The 21,122-nt window shown below is 45.2% G+C and overlaps 1 protein-coding gene across 1 annotated transcript in view; it reads left to right on the top strand.

Annotated features, from left to right (window-relative positions):
* LOC144805579 (uncharacterized) overlaps positions 1-21,122 on the top strand; it is a 483,457-nt gene that overhangs the window by 173,365 nt on the left and 288,970 nt on the right. The window contains 1 exon segment of the mRNA XM_078672106.1: positions 10,783-12,028. Coding sequence (XP_078528232.1) covers positions 10,783-12,028 — 1,246 coding nt within the window.

Here is a 21,122-nt window from a genome sequence, read left to right as displayed (position 1 = left end):
TCTCTGTTATATTCTTCTTTCCGACAGGGTCTTCCACTTCAGTCCCTTAGGTGAGCCTCGACCGCCGTCGTCCCTCGGACAGAAGGGAAAGACTCAGGTAAGTGTTTTTGCTTTATGGTTTAGTCAAGGGAGGATGTGGGGGATAAATAATAGCTATGCATAAATGTGAAGGGAGGGTGTAGAGGTTGGAGCAACCAAAAGAAAAAGAGTAGCCGATGATTTCTGCTCTTGTCTTTCTTTTCCGTCTCACTTATTTCCTTTTCCCTGGGTCGCTTTCAACCCTCAGCCTCCCCTCCCATCCCTCTCTTACTCAGCCCCGTTCCAAAAACCCAGTAGACGCCAACGCACCTGGAAGAGCCACGTCCCTCCATGGCGTGGTGACTCCGCGTCCTTCAGTGAGGTCTGGTCATCTGCTTCGGCTTTCCCTCCTCCTCCAGGTTCGGGTGTTCTGCTCGCCGACAAGCTGTGACCTCCCCTGGGCTCCGGTTCTCTTTCTCGTAAGGCTGTTAGTCCTTCTCTGTCTTTCCGGTCTTCCCCGCTGGTTTTTACGCCTCGCGTTCCCATGCCGCGTGTAGCTAGACCAACTACTGACCAACCTGACGCACTCTCCGCCGCCGCCTTCTTCAAGTGTGTATCCTCTGATGTCCGTCCTCAGCTCCGGCTTAAAGGGGCCACCTGCCGATTCCCCTCTCTCCACTTCTTAATGACAGCAAAGCTGACAACTGGTAAAAGAGGACTGTGAATATAAGAGGGGAGAAATATATAAAGGGATGGCATGGCACTCCTTATCCTCTATCCCATCGTCTACCACAGGGGCTACCTGACACACCCCACCCCCAGACGCACCCAAAAATAGCTTATCCTAAAAACCCACCTCCCAAAAACAAGATACCAAACAAAAGGAGAATCTTAGGAGCTTCCGGTTATGTCCCTAGTGTCTGATTACTGGTGTTTGTTTACGTTTACAGGAGTCCAGAGGTTACATAGCAAACCTTGTCTATGCATTCCGTGTATTTTTCATTAATTATTGTAATATTTATGAAATCCACTCATCGCGTGCCAGAAGGGAGATGTATTTGGCTACAGTTGTTTATATAAAGCGCCAGACTAGATCAGGTCTGTGTCTCCTGCTCCACAGCTTGTACCCGTAAAAGTACATCAATGTCTCCTTCCCTTGGAAGCAAATCCACCTGTATTCCAGTTTAAGCATATTTATTCTCATAGAATCGCTTTCAAAATCCACTGTTCCCCAAGTAAATTCAAATTCAGTCTGCCCAATTCATTTTGGGGGTTCTCCCTTCATCAGGGGGCGCACGTGAGGAGTCTATGTTGTATGTTGTGTGCGGAAAATAGTGACATAAGAATTAACTTGCAATGCAATCTAATCCTACAGATACATAAATTAATAGTTTACTACTTGTCCTGGTAGAGCCTAACCGCAAGTCTGCGTTTGTGTTCTACCAGGGTCTCCACCTTTTCGATAGTGAGAGCTACTTCTGATCGAGGAGAATCATCCTGATCTACTGCCTTTATCACGTGGCTTAGCTAAGGGTAGATAAATGCCAAGCAACTTAATTGCTGCCCTAGAGTGCCCAGTCTTGCTGCACTGAGGACATAGCATTTGTAGCACTGGGTTAGGAAAGGTTTACCTGTAGGGCCCCTAAGCCTTTGTAGCACTGTTAGGTTTCCCTGTGGGACCCCAAGCGTTTATGGTACTGGTAGGAACGGTGTATCTGTGGGGTCCCCAGGGACGCGTTATGTCTATTTGATTCTTATTAACGAATCACATCTGAGAGGTGAGTGTTTCACTGAGGGTTGTTGCCTCTTTGTCATGCAATACATGGGATGGCACTGTTCTCTTTAAGTGAGTGTGAAGACAGAAGACTTCTATTATCTGGTGAGTTGCCCTCCTGTTCATTGGCTCCTGTCCAGATCCTGGCCCTGCTTTAACAATTCAAGATTAATGTTCAGTAGTGGCAGTCACAGTAAAAGGACTGTGAGCAAGACCTGCTGTAGAGGTTTCGCTGTCCTAGGAAAAATGTCTCAATGTAGGAAAGGGCCTGTTTTGGACATGGTTAGCATTCACTGTTTACCTGCAAAATGATATAGTATTTACTGGAAGTGCACAGGGTCCCTGCCAACCAGGTCCCCTGAGCCAGATCTCCTTCCCTAAAGTGTACCAGTCGTTTCCACGATTGTCACCCCATTAGCTCACTTATAAGTCCCTTGTAAAAGATACCTCTGGTACCAAGGGCCTTGTTGTTGAAGAGGGTCTCTAAAGGCTGCAGCACAAATTATGCCATCCTAAGGGACTCCTCACCAAGCACATATATACATACACACATACATACATACTGCCTCTGCAGCTGTGTGTCTTGGTGCAGACAAAACTGAAGAGTCGACATGCCACACATCCCTGTATGCGATGCCCATAGGGACTGTCTGAGATATAGGTAAGACGCCCCTCTACCAGGCCTTATAGTGAACGCTGCTTTAGGGTTATCTCCTGTGAGTGCATATCTGCATGAGCAGATATGCCCCAGCAATATCCTTGTCGATTCCGGGATATTGCAAGTGACCAGGGAAGCTCTATAGTAAGTACATTGGCTGCACACTTTTCATTACGAGTTCCACAGCTCCATGAAGGTTTCAATGAAATATGGGATATTTGATGCCAAACATCTCAGCATAATAAACCTGTGCCGATTGCAGTGTCCGATTTATTAAAAATTGCACACAGAGGGTGCCCCTTAGAGGGGTCCCCAAGGATCTATCAATCCTTAGTGTGGTCACCGACTGGCCTGAATCAGCCTGCTACCACCAGACAGTGTCCTGACCTCATGGGTAGAGTGCCTGTGCACTTTGAGGTTGATAACAATGCCTTTCCTGGGTGGAGGTGTTCACACCTCCCCCTGGTCAGGCAGAGCCATCTGTGGCAGGGATTTTCAAAGGCCTTGCCACCTTTGTAATGCGACGCCAGCCTCTCCTGTTAGAGCGAGCAAACGCTTTTCCGGTCCTCATCCCCTTTTAGGCATGAGGACAGGTGGGAAAACTTAGATAGAATAGGAGGTGTGCCCCCGCCCCCTCTGTCAACTCCACCCCTCAGGTGCTGGAGGCGAGGTGAAGTACAGTTTTCAGTGCCCACCATCTTGAAGATGATGGGACCTATCCAACCAGGGCTAGGACTACGTCTCCTTCCTACAGGAGGTGGGCATGATAGAGGGTTTAGACACCCCAGGAAAGCGGCCCATTAGCCTCTACCTGTCACTCCCTTGTAACACCCTTAAATCAAGATTTTAGGTGGCATCCCCAGACCCTGAATTTCAGTTCTTGGCGACCTAAGAAGAGCCGGGCACTGCGGCCTTCTCTGCGGGTGAGGCTCTGTAGAGAACTATGGACTTGGTCCCAGTCCTACTGGCCTGTCTGCATCCTTGGATGATCCTGAACCAAAAGGCAAGTTGTCTTGCAGCCCAGCGACCTCCAGAACCTTGGGAGGACTACCTGCCTTCGATAAAGGGCAATCTAGTTTTATGTAGTGGGATTTGGCCAGGGAGTGTCAAGACAAGCCAAGCTATGTTACTCACTCTATATTTGCAGACGTTTTGTTTTTGGTCTAATCACTTTCACTAATGTGCCCCGTATTTTCGGTGCCAACACTATCGATTGAGCACTAGTTCAATAAAAAGAGTTTTACAAAGTACCTGTGTCTTGGCAAGATAAGCAGTGTGAAGGTCATTTATTCAATCGAGTCTGTTGTTGAGCTCTGAGTTCAAGCTTCCCTTTAATGTAAACAGGGTCATTGATTTGGCAGTATCAGTATCTGTAGTTAAATTAGACAAAAATAAATTCTAATTGCCACCTCCCTGGCACCCTGAATGGCCGTAACCCAATCACCATCGCCAAGCGTGCCTAGATCCCTCTCCCGCACAGCTCTCCGTGTCCCCAAGGCATCCAGAGAATTGTAGATCAACTTCTTAAAGATGGTTGAGATTGCTTTTTCAGTCGGGGGATTAGTTATCAGCTGTTCCTCCAGTGGGGATGCATCAAGCAACTGCTCCCCTACACAGATGTGACCTTGCAGAGCGTGACTCATCCGAAATGTCAGAACCGTTTTTATTCACCTAATTTATACTTTTGTTGTAGGGTCGTGAAGGACACAAGCGCCTGTCCCCTCCACACATCGCCGGGCTGTTCTAAGCTAATCAATCCCCATTTTGTGAAGCCCTGCCATCCTCCCACTGCACTTAAGAGATCACCATCATACAGTGGAGTCATTTCAGTCAGCGTACCTTCTCAGCCTAAATACTTGGTAGCCTCTCTCCACACCTTTACCAATGTTTGGGTGTGAGTAGGTAGGGTGCACTCATACTTTCTTCGATACAGCACCAGGGTGGGGTAACCTCTCTTGCCCATGGCCAATCTATCTACCCAGTAAGCAGGATCCTCACAGTCCGCAATAAACCCAGTTGTTGACTGCAACCAGCTGCGTGGCCCAGTAATACTTAAGAATGCTCCGGACCACCAGTCCACCCTAATAAACTCCCCTCTGCAACTTACTCAGCGTGAAGCGCCGCCATCCCACAACAGGAGCCGAAGTTCTCAGACTACCTTTTGAAAAAAAATGTCTGGTGGGATCTTAAAGGAAGTTTTTTACATGATGTGCAGGAGGCCTTGGAGGGTCATCACTTTAATTAGGGCCACCCGGCCCAGTAAGGAAAGCGGGAGCGCCCGCAAGTGTGGGGCATCCCACCGAAGCCGGTCTAATTTTGGGACTACGTTCCTGCCTGTGGCGCTCTTCTAATAAACATGCCCAAATATTTGAAGCCATGTAGTGCCACCCTAACTGTGCACCTAGAGTGCAGCCACAGGGTCCCTGGCGCCAGCAGGCATATTAAGGACTTCTTTCAATTGATCTCCTGAATGATCTCCAAATATGTGAAAAATTTGTAGAATTTGTTTACTCAAGAAGACTTGTTACGTGTCATATAGCAAAAGGTCAGCGTAGAGGGAGATTCTCTCATCCTACTCCTGATCAACTGGAATACCTCATATGAGAGGTCCTGGCGAACCCATGCATGTGTGAAGAGCATAGGAGACAAGGAGCATGCCTGTCGGAGGGCAAAGACTCAGGAGACTGTATTATTGACGCGCATGCGCGCTAGAGGGGCTACATACAAGAGCATGACAGCAGCGCCACTGGTTCAGCAAAGGAATCCCCTGTTGCATGCGATACTCCATTAAGGTGTCGGAGATTTAAGCGCGTTCCCTGGTGTGGCATAAAGCCTGATTGATCAGGATCAATCAATCAATCACAGCATTTATATAGCGCACTACTCACCCGGAGGGTCTCAAGGCGCTAGGGGGGGGGGGTCGCTACTGCTCGAACAGCCAGGTCTTGAGCTGCTTCCTGAAGGCGAGGTGGTCCTGGGTCAGGCGGAGGTAGGTCGGGAGGGAGTTCCAAGTCTTGGCGGCCAGGTAGGAGAAGGACCTTCCAACTCTGGTGGCTCTTCGGACGCGGGGGACGGCGGCGAGGGCGTGGCCGGCCGATCGAAGCTGGCGTGTGGGAGCGTAGAAGTTGAGGCGGCTGTTGAGGTATCCGGGGCCTTGGTCGTGTAGGGCTTTGTGTGCGTGGGTGAGGAGACGCGAGGTGATTCTCTTGTTGACCGGGAGCCAGTGCAGGTCTCTCAGGTGTCCGGAGATGTGGCTGCGACGGGGGATGTCCAGGATGAGTCGTGCTGATGCAATTACTGTCTGCAGGCAGATCGCCAGGGCCTATGCAAGGACCTTAGTCTCAAAATTAGGCAGGGAGATAGGTCTATAAGACCCCCACTCAGTTGCTGGTTCGTCCTTTTTTGGGATGACCACCACCTCAGACGTTCTTTGGTCCTCTGGGAGACACCCTTATTTTCAGGCAGTCTTAAACCTCCTCCAAAGGCATTCCCTGATTTTATCCATCAGGAATTTATATAATTCTAAGGGGAGCTCATTAGGCCCCGTCTCTTGCCCTGTTTGCAAGGTTCTTATTGTCTTATTTATTTAGTCTACTGTCTGTTCTTGGTCTAGTGCGTCTCGGTCCTCATTCGTTGGCATTGGCGAGGTCAGGTCTTTCAGGAAGTATTTCCGTCCCCTTGTTGTCAGTGTCCTCAAGGATCCAGTACCGTCCTTTGTCTTGTCTCTCTAACCATGCAAGCAACTCATTGGCTTTATCACCGACATCATAGAGACAATGCTGGGTAGCCAGCGTATGAGTGCACGCTATTTTTCATTAGTGCGTAATGTGTGCTGCTTCAGTAGACGGTGTAATGGGGTAGAAACTGATTCCCCACATGCCAAGCACATTCCCTGTCCTGAGCCTCGCCATTCAATTTACGTTCCTTCTGCATTCCCCCAATGAAGGCTTGTGTCTGGCCTCGAATCACTGCCTTGAATTCATCCTGTAGCACGCAAGCTGATTCAACAGGCCGCCTTTTGTCCTTAAAATAGAAGTCTGCTCCATCTCTCATATGAGCTTTGAACGTCTTGTCTTTTAAATATCACGGATCAACCCTTGGGGGTAGCATGAAGGCCACAACCGGACCATCGAGTTGCAACTCCACCAGAGAATAGTCTGAGATCGACCCTGCTATGTGTGTAGCGGCGCTAAAATCATCTTTATGGACAGTCTGGGTGAAAAGATAGTCAGACTACCAGACATGCCAGACTACCATGTGCGGCAGACAGGTGCATCCGGTTCTGATATCCTCTTCCCCTCTAGGGGCATTTAGGAGTATCATGAATATAGTATAGGTGCAGTTCTGGCACTCCAGTCACCCCAATGCGTGTATGCTCTGTCGTAAGCGTCTTACCCTTTCACAGGATGAGTCAATCATGTCTGGGTCTCTTTCCTGTTTCCTGACACTTGAATGGACTCGAGAGAGCAGTGACCCACCAGCAAGCTTTTGTCCTGGATGTAGTACTGCATTTAGTAGGGCACCCACTCTGTCTTTTCTTTGCAGTTGCATGAAGATCAGCAGTCCCAAGGTAGCAGTCACACCTGGCCTGTTGGTAAGTGCAGCCCCCTCTGGAGGCCCAACTATCAGCAATTGAGCCCACACTGTGGCCGGCGTGTTCGACACTGGAGTAGTTGTTGTCCCTCATGGGCCTTTGACACAGAGTAGTCAGAAATTCAGCAGCTAAAAGCCCAACACAGGCTCTCCTGGAAGTCAGTAAATTCAGACCCCGTTGTGTTAGGAATTTGGCTAATGCAACCATGAATGGCCGGTTGGCAGCACACAAATGTCCAACTGGCCCTCAACAATCATGTTGTCGTAGAGTTTTATTTTCTGCCTTGAACTGTTGGGAGAGTCTTGGTGGGGGAGGGCAGGGGGGTTGTCCCTCAGATTAGCTGGCCCTGCTGGATGGCTTTCCGGCCCGCCCTACAGATACCGGGGATGTGTCGGACCTTGCTTCTTCCAGGACAGCCTTGTCCTCCCTTCCCTTTCTTACCAGACAGGCAGGCTTCTAGGCAGACTTCTAGGCTCTTTAGGACAGGTACACAGCTTCTCCATTAAGTAATTCAGCCTGCAGGTGATGTCCCTTCAACTTAGATAGACTGTCAGGCTGACACCATCCCTGGTAGCACAGCAGGCACCTGAGTACTTTGTAGAGCACATTATTCCTTGGTTACAGAGGACTTTGAATGAGGATATAAAAGAGGGATAGATGGTCGCACTTGTATACACAACTGGCAGGCAGGAGATGCAGTTTACTCTATCGCACTCGCACATTACATTTATGTTACGCACACCAACACCTTAAACACGCACTTGATGTTAACGAAACGTCTGGGCACAGGTATAGAAATGGAGCATTACATGGGTGTGTCAGTAGAAAGCCACTCCACTGACCATGATGCAAAGATCTCATCAGGCTATTGATCCTTACAACAGGGTGCATTGCCACCACCGCTCTAGCTGTTAAACCCATGACAGTCCTCTGCCATAAATGAGGGCACACTTAGTGTGACCCTCCAGGTCACAGGACCGGTCCAAGATCTCTCATAGTCACTTGTTAGAAGTTGCACAGTACTGGGGTGGCAGAAAAATTACACGTATTTTTTTTTACTTTGTCGTAGATTTACCCCAGTAACGTGCAGTCACAAGTTTGATGCTATGAACTGGGTAGTTGCCACGAGGAACAGATTCTTCTGCCTGTCAAACCACATGCCATTCACTATTTCATAGTGTTTTTCTGCTTTTATTAACAAAGTGTTTTAAGCAGGTGGTATATATATGCATGTGGTTGGTTGGGGGGAGAATGGTGAAGCAAGGGAGGGAAGAGGAAAGCATTTTCTAACAGAGGGAAGAATTGTGTGTTTCCCCCAGTTAGTAAAAAAAACAGCATACGTCTTGGCTGCTTCTGCTGCACCCAGAGTCTTGTGCGTCTTTTCAGTCTAATTTTCCTGTCTGGAAAACAATGGTGTCCTGTTTTTCTGCACCCAGTAAATCCAGGAGCAGAAAAACCTAACAACTGATAATCAGGTGGAATAAAGTGAACACATGAAAGTACGCCTTAATTTCCTATCCCTTGATTCATACTCTGGACCGTAGTTGAGGGAATGGTCTAGGCATAGTCCTCGCAGCACACAATAGATTGGCCTCTGCCGCACGCAAAAACTCAAAAGTCAGGCTACCAGATACAAGTAGGTGGTAACTCAGGACAGGGAAAAATGACTGTTGTCCGTGGAGGGGAAATTCCCGTACCAGAAATCTACATTAAAAATGAATTAATAGTATTCTTTTTTAAATATCTGTTTGGTACCAGTCCATATGACTTTAATTTCTGCCTTTTGGATTCTATGCTACAAGTCCATAGGGTACATGTATCCTTTGTGAACTTAATAAAATGTTGAAAATTCTACAAATCCTCACTCCTACATCCACGTACTTTCAGGCTACCATTCTACACTCTGCTCTGTCTGAAAAACAGCTCAACATTTTCAAAATTCTGCATTGATTTGGCTTGTAAATATTATTTTTGGAAATTTACATGTATTAACTATTTAATTTTAATACTATAGGTGATTGAAATTACGGACAAAGAAAGCAGGATTTAGCACCGGGCAACTGAATGTCAATGCCATAAGAAGGGTTATTTTGAAAAACTGAAGGACATCCAGCATTCTACGTTTAAACAATTCCCAAAATCTAGGTGTGGTGAGGAAGTGGGAGGTGAGGAAAGTACTATACCTGTAAGCCAAGTCTCTCATTTTGCATTTCATTAACCCAGAGCAAAGTCATATCTGTGCACAGAATAACGTTCATCTAAAGCATCATGTAATTCCAGAGAGGAAGCACACACTGCATAAAAGAAAGTTATAAGAAAAGGTTTCTTCTGCATACCATCAAAGAAAAGACACTGAAAGAAGACTCCGAAGCTGAAAATCACCTTTGTTCGACAACCGTTTTTAACCAGTTACGCAAGTTTGAGACTATCTGCCTCTGGATAGAACACCACGACCCACTCTGCTCACTCTTGCAAAAACCTTAAAAATTCACCACTTTATTGTGTCTATGACCATCTCAGATTGTTTCCTTTTTATTGTGTACTGTTCTGTAATTCTATGTAAATTGCCTCAACATTATCTGTTGTGCAGGATGATATGTTAAACTGTTAAATATAAAAATGGATTAAATGAGCACCATTGTGCTATATCTGATGTAAATAAAACCTCGTCTTCATAACTACAAACCTTAACCTTACACCAAACATAGAAAGGGTAAAAGGAAATGATGTTCTGTGACTGGTGATCCAAAAAAGTACTGTGCACGTTCTAACACCCTCAGTTACTGCCATTATGTCAGTGCAAAAAGGTGCTTATCAGTTTAATCATTAAATATCAGACTAACACCTTATCACTTCATTTCTAAGAACCTATACAAATAGATTTGAGAAAAACTTCAGTCACAAAATAAGTTGCTGCCGGAGAGACTATAACCTAAAGACTATTATCTGCTAGAAACATTTCAACAGGTGTTATAGGGCTGCTTCCCCACATTTCTTGCTCAATTTAAGTGTTGAGAAGATTACACACAATTTCATTTAGAGATAAATGCTGAACATTATCTAAACAAGCCCGACTGTAAAATCGGGTTAACTTTTACCGTGGCATATAAGCAAGAGAAAACTAAACATAGAGATATTAACTCTAGGAATACACCTTATAAAAACACGGGCTGTGAGAACAAATTCAGTGTTCAAGCCCGCCTCAATCAAGGCAAAATAACCGAAGTTGGGGAATAAAGATACCTGTGCCAAAAAAGATACAGGCATAAATCTCATCTCACAGAATTTGACAGAATGCACCCTGGGAAAAAACTCTCTCAGTGCTTTGTATGCCAAAAAAGTTTCAGCCGTAAATCTTATCTCACTGAGCATATGAGGATCCACACTGGGGAAAAACCTTATGAGTGCTCTGAATGCCAGAAAAGGTTTAGTATCAAACCGAGTTTATATCGACATGCATTAACCCACTCTGTGGAAAAACCTTACCTGTGCTCTGAATGCCCAAAAAGTTTCTGCCGTAAATCTTATTTCACTGAACATATGAGAGTCCACTCTGGGGAAAAACCTTATCAGTGCTCTGAATGCCAGGAAAGTTTTTGTAACAAACAAAGTCTTTCTCGACATGTAATAACCCACGCTGTGGAAAAACCTTATCAGTGCTCTGAATGCCAGAAATGTTTCAGTGATCAAAGCACTCTCGCACGGCATACAAGAACCCACACTGGGGAAAAACCTTATCAGTGCTCTGAATGCCAGATATGTTTCAGTGTAAAAAGTAGTCTCACACGGCATACAAAGATCCACGCTGGGGAAAAACGTTATCAGTGCACTGAATGCCATAAATGTTTCAGTGAAAAAAGCTGTCTCAATCGGCATACAAGAACCCACACTGGGGAAAAACCTTATCAGTGCTCTGAATGTCAGAAATGTTTCAGTGAAAAAAGCCATCTCATGCTGCATATGAAAACCCACACTGGGGAAAAACCTTATCAGTGTACGGATTGCCAGAAATGTTTCATTGACAAAAACAGTCTCACTCGGCATAGAAGAACCCACACTGGGGATAAACCTTTTCAGTGCTCTGAATGCCAGAAATGTTTCAGTTACAAAATCAGACTCACTGAACATACAAGAATTCACTCTGGGGAAAACCCTTATCAGTGCTCTGAATGCCCAAAACATTTCAAACTTAAATCACTTCTAACTGCACATTTGAGATTCCACACTGGAGAAAAACCTTATCAGTGCTCTAAATGCCAGGAAAGGTTTTATAACACACAAAGTCTTTCTCGACATGCAATAACCCATTCTGTGGAACAACCTTATCAGTGCTCTGAATGCCAGATATGTTTCAGTGTAAAAAGTAGTCTCACACGGCATACAAAGATCCACGCTGGGGAAAAACGTTATCAGTGCACTGAATGCCACAAATGTTTCAGTGAAAAAAGCTGTCTCAATCGGCATACAAGAACCCACACTGGGGAAAAACCTTATCAGTGCTCTGAATGCCAGAAAAATTTCAGAGACAAAAGAAGTCTTTCTCAACATACAATAACCCACACTGGGGAAAAACCTTATCCATGCTCTGAATGTCAGAAATGTTTCAGAAACAAACTCAGTCTCACTCAGCATATAAGAACCCACACTGGGGAAAAACCTTATCAGTGCTCTGAATGCCCAAAAGATTTCAGACTTAAATCACTTCTAACTGCACATTTGAGATTCCACACTGGGGAAAAACCTTATCAGTGCTCTGAATGCCAGAAATGTTTCAGTGACAAAAGAAGACTCACTAAACATACAAGGACCCACACTGGGGTAAAACGTTATCAGTGCATTGAATGCGACAAATGTTTCAGTGAAAAAAGCCGTCTCACTCAGCATATAAGAACCCACACTGGGGAAAAACCTTATCAGTGCTTTGAATGCCAGAAATGTTTCAGTGAAAAAAGCATTCTCACTCAGCACATAAGAATCCACACTGGGGAAAAGCCTTATCAGTGCTCCGAATGCCAAAAGTATTTCAGCCGTAAATCTAATCTCACCGAACATGTGAGAATCCACACTGGGGAAAAAAACGATTAGTGCTTTAAATGTCAGAAAAGATTCAGAGGTAGAGATGGTTGCAAGTGCAGCACTGAGGTCCCTCCTGAAAACAGGTGAGTAAATTGAAATTCGTTGTTCGGCTGATTTTAGGTGAATATTTTAAAGTTCCTAAACTCCACACTTAGAAGTGTGGGTTTAATGTGCTGAGAAGTTTGATATCAAACTTGTCAGTCTTCCTCCAACCTTCAAAAACATCTCTACAATTGACTATATTTTCCTCTCACCATTTTTAGGAAACAAAATAACTAGGATGGAAGTCCCTTACAGTCACGAGAGTGACCACAACCCCTTAACGGTAACAATTGAATTGTTAGTGCCAGCCGCCGCAGAAATAACAGCTGCGGGGCACACAATGCAAGCTGAATTCCACACTTTAGTCAGGAAAATCAAATGAGATTCATCAGGTTCTACCAAGGTGAGCACTTGGCTTACAGGAGAGACTCCAAATTTTAGGCCTAGCTCTTCAACGGACTTACATCTTCGGTGGGACAGCGCAATTAGAAAATTGCAAATTCTCTTAACGGGAACTGAGGCCCAACAAAAGTCTTACGAGCTATGCCCGAAGCGGATCAATGACCCAGAGCTAACCACCAAAAGAAAAGCCCTCAGGAGGGCTGTGCGTCTGCACAAATTGAATGGCACAGCGCGCTCGGCCTACAATATGGCATTACTGCGCAAATCCTTCAGAAAATCAGTATGGGCTGCGAAGAGATTAAAAGAACAAAAAGAGTGGATAAAAATATTCGCACTGTTACAGGGCAAGAACCTATCCCAGTTCTGGAATATGAACAAGCTCCGCTCGTCGAATCACAACAGAGGGAACGCAGTCTGTGAAGAAGTCTGGGCCCAGCATGTAATTCAACTATACGGCAGAGACACGTCGGACTTCGTGGCGACCGATTTAAGAGATAATGTCGATCCAACGCTGACTGAACCCCATGAGCTGACCTCTGCAGCCCAAGTCTCCAAATTTCTGAAGGCAATGAAAAACGACGGGGCCCCCGGGCGTAATGACCTTCCAGCAGGGGTTTTTAAATGTGCCTTGGCAGAGTGGGCCAAACTTCTTGCCTCATTATTTAACAACGTGTTTATGACCGGTCAGCTACCAGTCTCTTTGCTCGGCTCGATTTTATGCCCCATTTTTAAGAAAGAAAACCCTATGCTCCCAGCAAACTACCGACTTATTGCCTTACTAGATTTTGAGGCGAAGGCATATGCCCGGTGTCTTCTCAAGCTCTTAGAAGACTGGGTAGCCGAAAACAATATTCTACCTTACTTTCAAACAGGGTTTCGCTCCTCAGCATCCACCATAGACAACATCACAATTTTGGCTTTCCTGAGTCAGCAGGCGGCACAAAAAAATCATCTTCCACTATATTGCTGCTTTATTGACTACAGCGCAGCCTTCGATAAAGTGGCTCGCGACATTCTATGGAGGAAACTGGACAAATCGGGATTCCACACAACCTGCTAGGAGCCCTTATCTCCCTGCACAAGAACCCCTGGGTGCGAATTAAAACTGGCCCCAAGACAGTCTCCAGAAAAATTGCCATTGGAGACGGTTTGAAGCAGGGCTGTGTTCTCGTCCCGCTTTTCTTCAATCTCTATACTGCCGATCTGGGAACATATGTGAAGAAAAGCAATTTACTCCCGCCAAAGCTGGGTCCTGCAAAACGGGATCTGCATATTTTCCAGTATGCTGGCGATATTGTCATAATGGACCAGACAAAAACGGGGCTCCAACGAGCATTAAGTAAGCTTCATACATATAATACGGCAAACGTGCTAAAAATCAACCAAGAAAAGACCAAGGTGATGATATTCGGCCGTTGTAAGAACAAGAGAAGTTTAAGGTGGCACATTGGGCCGGCAACGATCAACTCAACAGCAAAATACAATTACTTAGGAGTATGGTTCTGCGAGACCTCAAGATCAACAGCTCATTTAGCTGCCATGAAAAAAAGAGCATGTAATGTAATGTAATGTATGTATACTTGTAAAGCACACTGTTACCTCGTTACGTGGCGTCCTGGCGCTGTATACCGCTGGGGAACCCGTCCTGGCTTTCCCTGTGAGAGGGCACCCCAAGGTGAAGCCAGGCATCTCAGGCGTTGCTAGGGCCGTTGTGGAGATTAAGCAAGCTATTGCCCAGAGTTGCAGAGTGGGACCCATGGTTAGCGTAGGCACCTAAGTGAGAATTATCGAGTCCGCGGATATTGACCCAAGACCCTGCCGCGTCGGGAATTGAACCCTGGTCCCGGGCCGGCCTCTGCTTCAGGGTATGCCGCTTCTAACCAGTGAGCCACACTTCTCCACTTCTGCAATAACATACTCCCTGACTCGTTTGAATCAGTCTCTGAGCAGCCCCTCTGCAGAACCTATCTTGAAAGTGATCAAAGCCACACTACTCCCCGCCTTGAACTATGGACATCAGGCCTTTCCCGGTGCATGCTGTGTCTGCCTTGACCATGCCCAAGTTTCCATTTACAAAAAAATCTTTCATCTCACGAAATTCATTCAGAGAACAAGACTACGCTTGGAGCTGGGACTACAAAGGCAGTCCATCTACTGCGAGGCAGATACATTGAAATATTTTATAAGGTCATCAAAAGCAGCAGATACCACCCTAAAATTCTGCCTAAAAGAGATCTTTACCAGCCCTGGAAACCCATGGAACCGTCAAACGACAAAGGCCATTAAATCATTAGAGATTGACAGCTCCCTGCTAATCTCAGACACAATTCCATACTCAGTGTGGAAAAAAGTCATAAATAAGCAGGCAAAACTAATTTCCCATCGGATGGACCTTCAGGCTTTAAACACACCAACTGTCTTGCTTCCCTTGAATGTCTCATACCAGCCTGGGGTACCGCAATTCTATCTACTGGAAAACCTGAACGCAGTGGCACCGAAGAACATATTGTCTATGCGCCTTCTAGGCCTGTGCTCTACGGCGTCCTACAGATGGGCTCCTTCAAAGGAGGGGGGGGCCCTGCAGACTGTGCTCATACCACAAAGAATCATGGCCGCACCTACTGTGTTGTTGCCCCGCTATGGATGGCCCCAGAAGGCATTTATTAAAACCTTTATTTTTAAAATGGGGCACTAGGTCATGCTGGGAGGCGACGGCTCTGTGTTTTACCTCCACAGATATTCAAGCGCTTGCCAGGGTTGGAAAGTTTGTGAGACTCTTGGCAAACTTCTTTTCACCTTCCTCGGCTCCTATGCTTCCTGCCCCCCCTCCACCCCCAAAAACGTATTACTGACTTTTTTCGTCCCCTTGTCTAGCACCTCTTGTTCTAATCTTTTCACTTTTTGGACTTCAATAGTAACTTAACACTAGTAGTTTTAAAATTGTTTTTAAATGTATAGATTTTTTGTAAAATGACAGTGTATTTCTTTGGTTTTGTTTCTTGATGTGATAATTGTGCTAATATGGATATTTCACAGCAATGGTTTTAATTAACTGTGCTAAACAAATAAACTAAACTAAACTAAAACAGTCTTCATTGTAGCCATTATGGTGCTGTGGAGTTCGTAATGACACCCTCCCAGCATCATATACTCTTAATGGCAGCACTGCACTTACAGGTCCCAGGAGTGGACCTGGGCACTGTAGGGGGCACAGGACTCCTGCATCTGTGCCCACACTACTGGCAGAGGGCACCCCGCTAGAGGGGTGACTGATGTATGCCAGGGCAGTGGGTGTGTGGGCATGGCACACAGGAATGTGTACCATGTCGACTCTTTGGTTAGTTCTGCACCAGGCCACTCAGTCTGCAAAGGCAGTGTGTGGGTGTCAGGGTGCAGGGCCCCTAAGGGTGGCACAAGAAGTGCTGCAGCCCTTAGGGGTCTTCTCTGGTCACAATGCCTAGGGTACCATTTACCAGGGGCTGACATGTGACCAGAGATGCCAATTGTGTTTCAGCTTCAATACAGTTTTAGGGAAGGAACACAGGCCCGGGACACCTGATTGGCAGGAGCCCAGGGCACACTCAGTCAAAGCACATCAGCAATTCAGCAAAAAGTGGGGGCATACCAATGCAAGAAAGATGGCACTTTCTCACAATAAGCGACTCCATACTGATGAAAAACCTCATGAGTGTTCTATGCCAGAAAAACTGCTGAGAAAAACGCTATCTCACCATGAGAAACTCCACACTAGAGCAAATCCTTATGCCATAAAAAGTTGAATCTGAAAGACAGTGTTATGCTTCATGAGAGATCCCACTCTGGGGAAAAACCTTATGAGTGCTCGAAATGCAAGCAAAGTTTTGGTTACAAATTACTTGTCATGAGCAAACTAACATGGGGGAAAAAAAGCAGTATGAGTGTTCTGAATGTCAGATACAATGTCACTTCACATGAGAGAATTCACACTGTACTAAAGCCTAATACAGGAGGGGAAAGCCAGAAACAAACAGAATAGGTACATTTCATGACAATATTGAAATGGGAAATAACAGGAACAAATATTTACACCACATGACAAAAATATTAGAGACTAAATTTCAGCAATATAGGAAATACTGAGTTTCATGTTCTAATAATCCATTTGGTAAAAGTGGTTGCTTGTAGAATCAGCACACTACTGTGTCTGTGATTGCTTTTAAATAAAGGCAGCCCATTTTACTTTCAGATTCACAAATGTCCCCTTGGGTTACTACATCCTGTTACTGTTTTTCAGCCCACATATGGTTTCAAAGCTTGATACATACCTTAAGGATGTATTAAATATGTATTAAATATTCAGAAGGGACACTAACATTCCACTTTCGAAATCCGAATTGTTAAATTGGCTTAGTACATTTTAAAAAGGGGTTTAACATTTGCAAACTCTGTGAAATACTGAACCAGTGGATTTGTGAACAATAAAACCCTTGGTACATGAGGCCATGTTTCTCAATTCCCTAGTTTGCTAATAATGTTAGTTTAATGATAACCTGTGCACGTACCTATTTAGTGTTAGTGTTGCTTCAGATCAAATAAAAACCATTACGCATAACTCTTACACAATACTTAAAGACAGAATTTCTGACATCCAGCTTTAATGTTTTGTTAAATATATTTGCAAATGTTGTCATTTAAACAGGAAAGCAGCTAAAGCAGTCTATGGACATAAAATAGGATGTAATCATAATTTTTAGATAAATTTTCTGAGTTTCAGGAACAATGAGTGTCTTCTGGGTTTACTCTAAACCACTATAATAAACATATTCAATCCTTTTAGATTTAATCTGTTTGTACTGGTTTCTATTGCAGACAATACTCCAGATTTAGACCAAGGATCAATTCCACCCATGGCTTTTAAAATCTTTTTATCAATGATCTCTATTAGTGTTATCGCAACTAAAACTGTAATAGAACTGATCTGAGAGATGGATCTTCAAGTATTCTGATGTAGTAAACTATGGAGTTAAAATCTGAATAGATTAGATCCTCAAGCTTTGCCTGACCACTGTATTTTACATCAATAGATTACTTATCAGCACATTTTCTCTAAGTACAATTCACTTATCTTCTATTTTTCGTTGAGCTCGTGCTGGGTCTGTTTGAACTCTTTTAAAATATGACATTTACATTTTACAAAAGTGTGTGGATTTTGTATATATTTAAAATTGTTGATCTCCAAAAAAGGCCTAAGTCAATAAATTGAATTGAAATTCAAGTTCATCATTTGAATCCTATTGTTGGAAAAGATGTGATTTTGAACCCCATGAGGCGGTTCCTTTCCAGGAAGCATTCAGGTTGTAATCATGAGGCAAATAATGCTGAGGAGGTTAAAATATTCAAATTGAATTCAAATTTCACATGAAATGTTCATTGTTCAATATATTTCTCTTAGTATTTTAATGTGAGGACTTTATTGCTTAAGGAAAATAATTAGTATTTGGTTTTCTATATGTAGGAAGCATTACATTAATGAAACCACTGTATCCCACCTTCTTTCTTTTCTTTCCTGTTCTTCATGCACGTTTCTATCGTTGAACTTTAAAGATTGCCCGAAATTAAGAATTGTGCTCTACATAACTTTGTTGTGTTACAGTCTGTTGATTTTTATGTACAACTTTTGTCTCTTATGTGTATGCAACTGATGTTTTGTTTTGCTTTAATAATCAGCTTATGTTTATTAGGTTTTAATATTCAAGAAAATGTTTCAAACACAACAAATGGTAGTTGATATGTATTTACAACTGCAGCATTTTTATTGTATGGGTACTTTCAAAGATGGTCTGTGGGATGACGGAGCACCACATTGGCATCAGCAGGGAGAGGTTTGGGCAGGTGATTGGCGGTACATGTAAGGTTGATATTAAGGGGAACAAGCAATGTACATTGTGTCTACTGTGACTCCTGGAGTTATTGTGAGGTATACCATGCTACCCTGTAAATGAATCCCCTAGTGATTATTATCAACAAACTTTATTCAGTTTTATAAAAGAAAACCATAAAAGTCATACATAAAATGATAAAACATCTTCCAAGTTACAGATTGACAAATATAATATGTCCAAGTTAATCAAAACACAAGATACAAATTCATGAATTACAGTACAGAAGTTAATCAGAGCTTGACCTGCGTCTAACAGTGACCCGTAAAAAGTTAAGCGTAAGAAAAACAGTGTCATTAGAGAGGAGTTGTAAAAAGATAAGAGCTGGTCTCACCCTCCTAAAACCTGCTTTTTTGAGAATGGGAATAATAAATAACTTTCTAGGGACAGCATAAAAACGACAGAAAATAAAGTGCATCAGGTCCTGAGGAGACTCACTGTTGCAGCCGCAGGGCATGAGGCACAGGCCTCTGTGGGAGCCGCAAGGGTGTGCCAAGAGGTAATAGAAGAGGTTGAACTGAAACCGGGTCAATAGAAAATGATCATGGATGCTTTTAAGCCCTAGAAGATAAGGTTTGGTGGTTGGTGCAGTTTTTAACACAATGTATTTTCACACACTAGGCTTATACAGCTCATTTCCCTCTTTTTCACAGCGGTTTATTCTTAAAAAAACACTCTTTGACCAGAGAAAGGTCCCTCTTAGAAATACGCTTAGGGTTTATGAATAGTTCCTACCTACCCTGGAGTCCAACTCTTATATACTGGAGCCATCAGATGCTTAAAACATGGTCAAGTGAAAGGCATTCCCATAGGACGTCTTTGCTAAGTGTATTTTCTTGCTTAGCCCAAATATTAAGCCACAATTCCAGGGGACGGAAAGCCAGTAAATCTGAGAGGAAAGGCATCCTAAACTCTGCACGACATAAAACAGGGTGCTTTGTGGGACAGAAAGGGCAGTCGCAGGAAAGAGTTTTCAGCACTTTCCACTGCCCCTACCCCAATGTGGCCCAATATCTTACTCCCATAACTAACCTTTAGGATATCCTCTTGTTGACGGGGAGCCAGTGCAGGTTTCTCAAGTGGGGGTGATGTGGCCGTGTTGTGGTACGTCAAAGATCCGTTGTGCCGAGGTGTTTTGGATATGTTGTAGTCGTTTGATGAGCTTGGTCAGGGCTCCCGCGTAGAGGGCGTTTCCGTAGTCGAGTCTGCTGCTGACGAGGGCCTGGGTGACTGTCTTTCTTGTATCTGTCGGGATCCATCTGTAGATCTTGCGAAGCATGCGGAGGGTGTCGAAGCGGGAGGAGGAGACGGCGTTAACTTGCTTAGTCATTGAGAACATTGAGTCGAGGATGATTCCCAGGTTGCGTGTGTGGTCGGTGGGTGTCGGGCTGCCCCCAGTGCCATCGGCCACCAGGAGTCGTCCCAGGCTGAAGGGTTGAAGCCGAGGATGAGGACCTCCGTCTTGTCAGCATTCAGCTTCAGACGGCTGATCTTCATCCAGTCGGTGACGGCCTTCACATCTTCGTGGAGGTTGGCTTTGGCGGTGATGAGGTCCTTGGTGAGGGAGAGGATCAGTTGAGTGTCGTCGGTATAGGAGATTATGTTGAGGTCGTGCTGTCGGGCGACTTGTGCGAGTGGGGCAATGTAAATGTTGAACAGTGTCGGGCTGAGGGAGGATCCCTGGGGTACGCCACAGATGATCTCGAAGGCTTTGGCACGGAATGGGGGGAGCCGGACGCTCTGGGTTCTGCCGGAGAGGAAGGAGGTGGTCCATTCCAGAGCCTTGCGGTGTGGAGGCGTGCACGTATAGTGCGGTGGCAGAGGGTGTCGAAGGTGGCGGAGAGGTCTAGGAGGATGAGTGCTGCGGTCTCTCCAGCAGGGTCCTGATGTCATCAGTGGCGGCGATGAGGACAGTCTTGGTGCTGTGGTTGCTGCGGAACGCTGAGTGGGAAGGGTCCAGGATTGTGTTTTCTGCGAGGTATCAGGTTAGCTGTCTGTTTAAGATTTTCTCGATGACCTTGGCCGGGAAGGGGAGCAGAGAGATGGGCCGGAAGTTCCTGAGGTCTCTTGGGTCTGCTTTAGGTTTTTTGAGTAGGGCGTTGATCTCTACGTGTTTCCAGCTGTCTGGGAAGGTCACAGTCTCGAGGGAGAGATTGATGATGTTGTGCATGTAGGGTGCGATGGAGCTGATTGCTTTGTTGAAGACGTGGTGCAGGAATGGGTCTGACAGAGAGCTGGAGTGGATTGTGCTCATGGTCTTGATGGTGTCATCGACACTCACGCTGGCCCATGCTAGTCGGGCGTCGTGGTCGATGGTGAGTAGAGGGTCTGTTGTGTACTTGTCTGTTGGGGCTGTCTGGGTGTTGAAGCTGTCGTGGTGTCTGCTATCTTACGATGGAAGAAGGTGGCGAGGGAGGTGCACAGGGCTTGCGACGGTGGGATGTTATTGGTGTTGGAGCTGGGGTTGGAGAGTTCCTTCACGATGTTAAAGAGCTCCTTGCTATTGTGTGCATTGTTGTCGAGGAGGTCTTTGAAGGAGGTCCTCTTGGCCGCCCTGATGAGGTGGTGGTGGTTGCGAATTGCGTCCTTGTGTGCTGCGTGGCTGTCCGGAGTTTGTTCACTTTGCCATTCCTTCTCTAG

The sequence above is a fragment of the Lissotriton helveticus genome, chromosome 1_2 (assembly GCF_964261635.1).
Source record: "Lissotriton helveticus chromosome 1_2, aLisHel1.1, whole genome shotgun sequence".
Classification (NCBI taxonomy): Eukaryota; Metazoa; Chordata; class Amphibia; order Caudata; family Salamandridae; genus Lissotriton; species Lissotriton helveticus.
The sequence above is the reverse complement of the archived record's forward strand: the minus strand, read 5'-3'. Positions and strand labels throughout refer to the sequence as shown.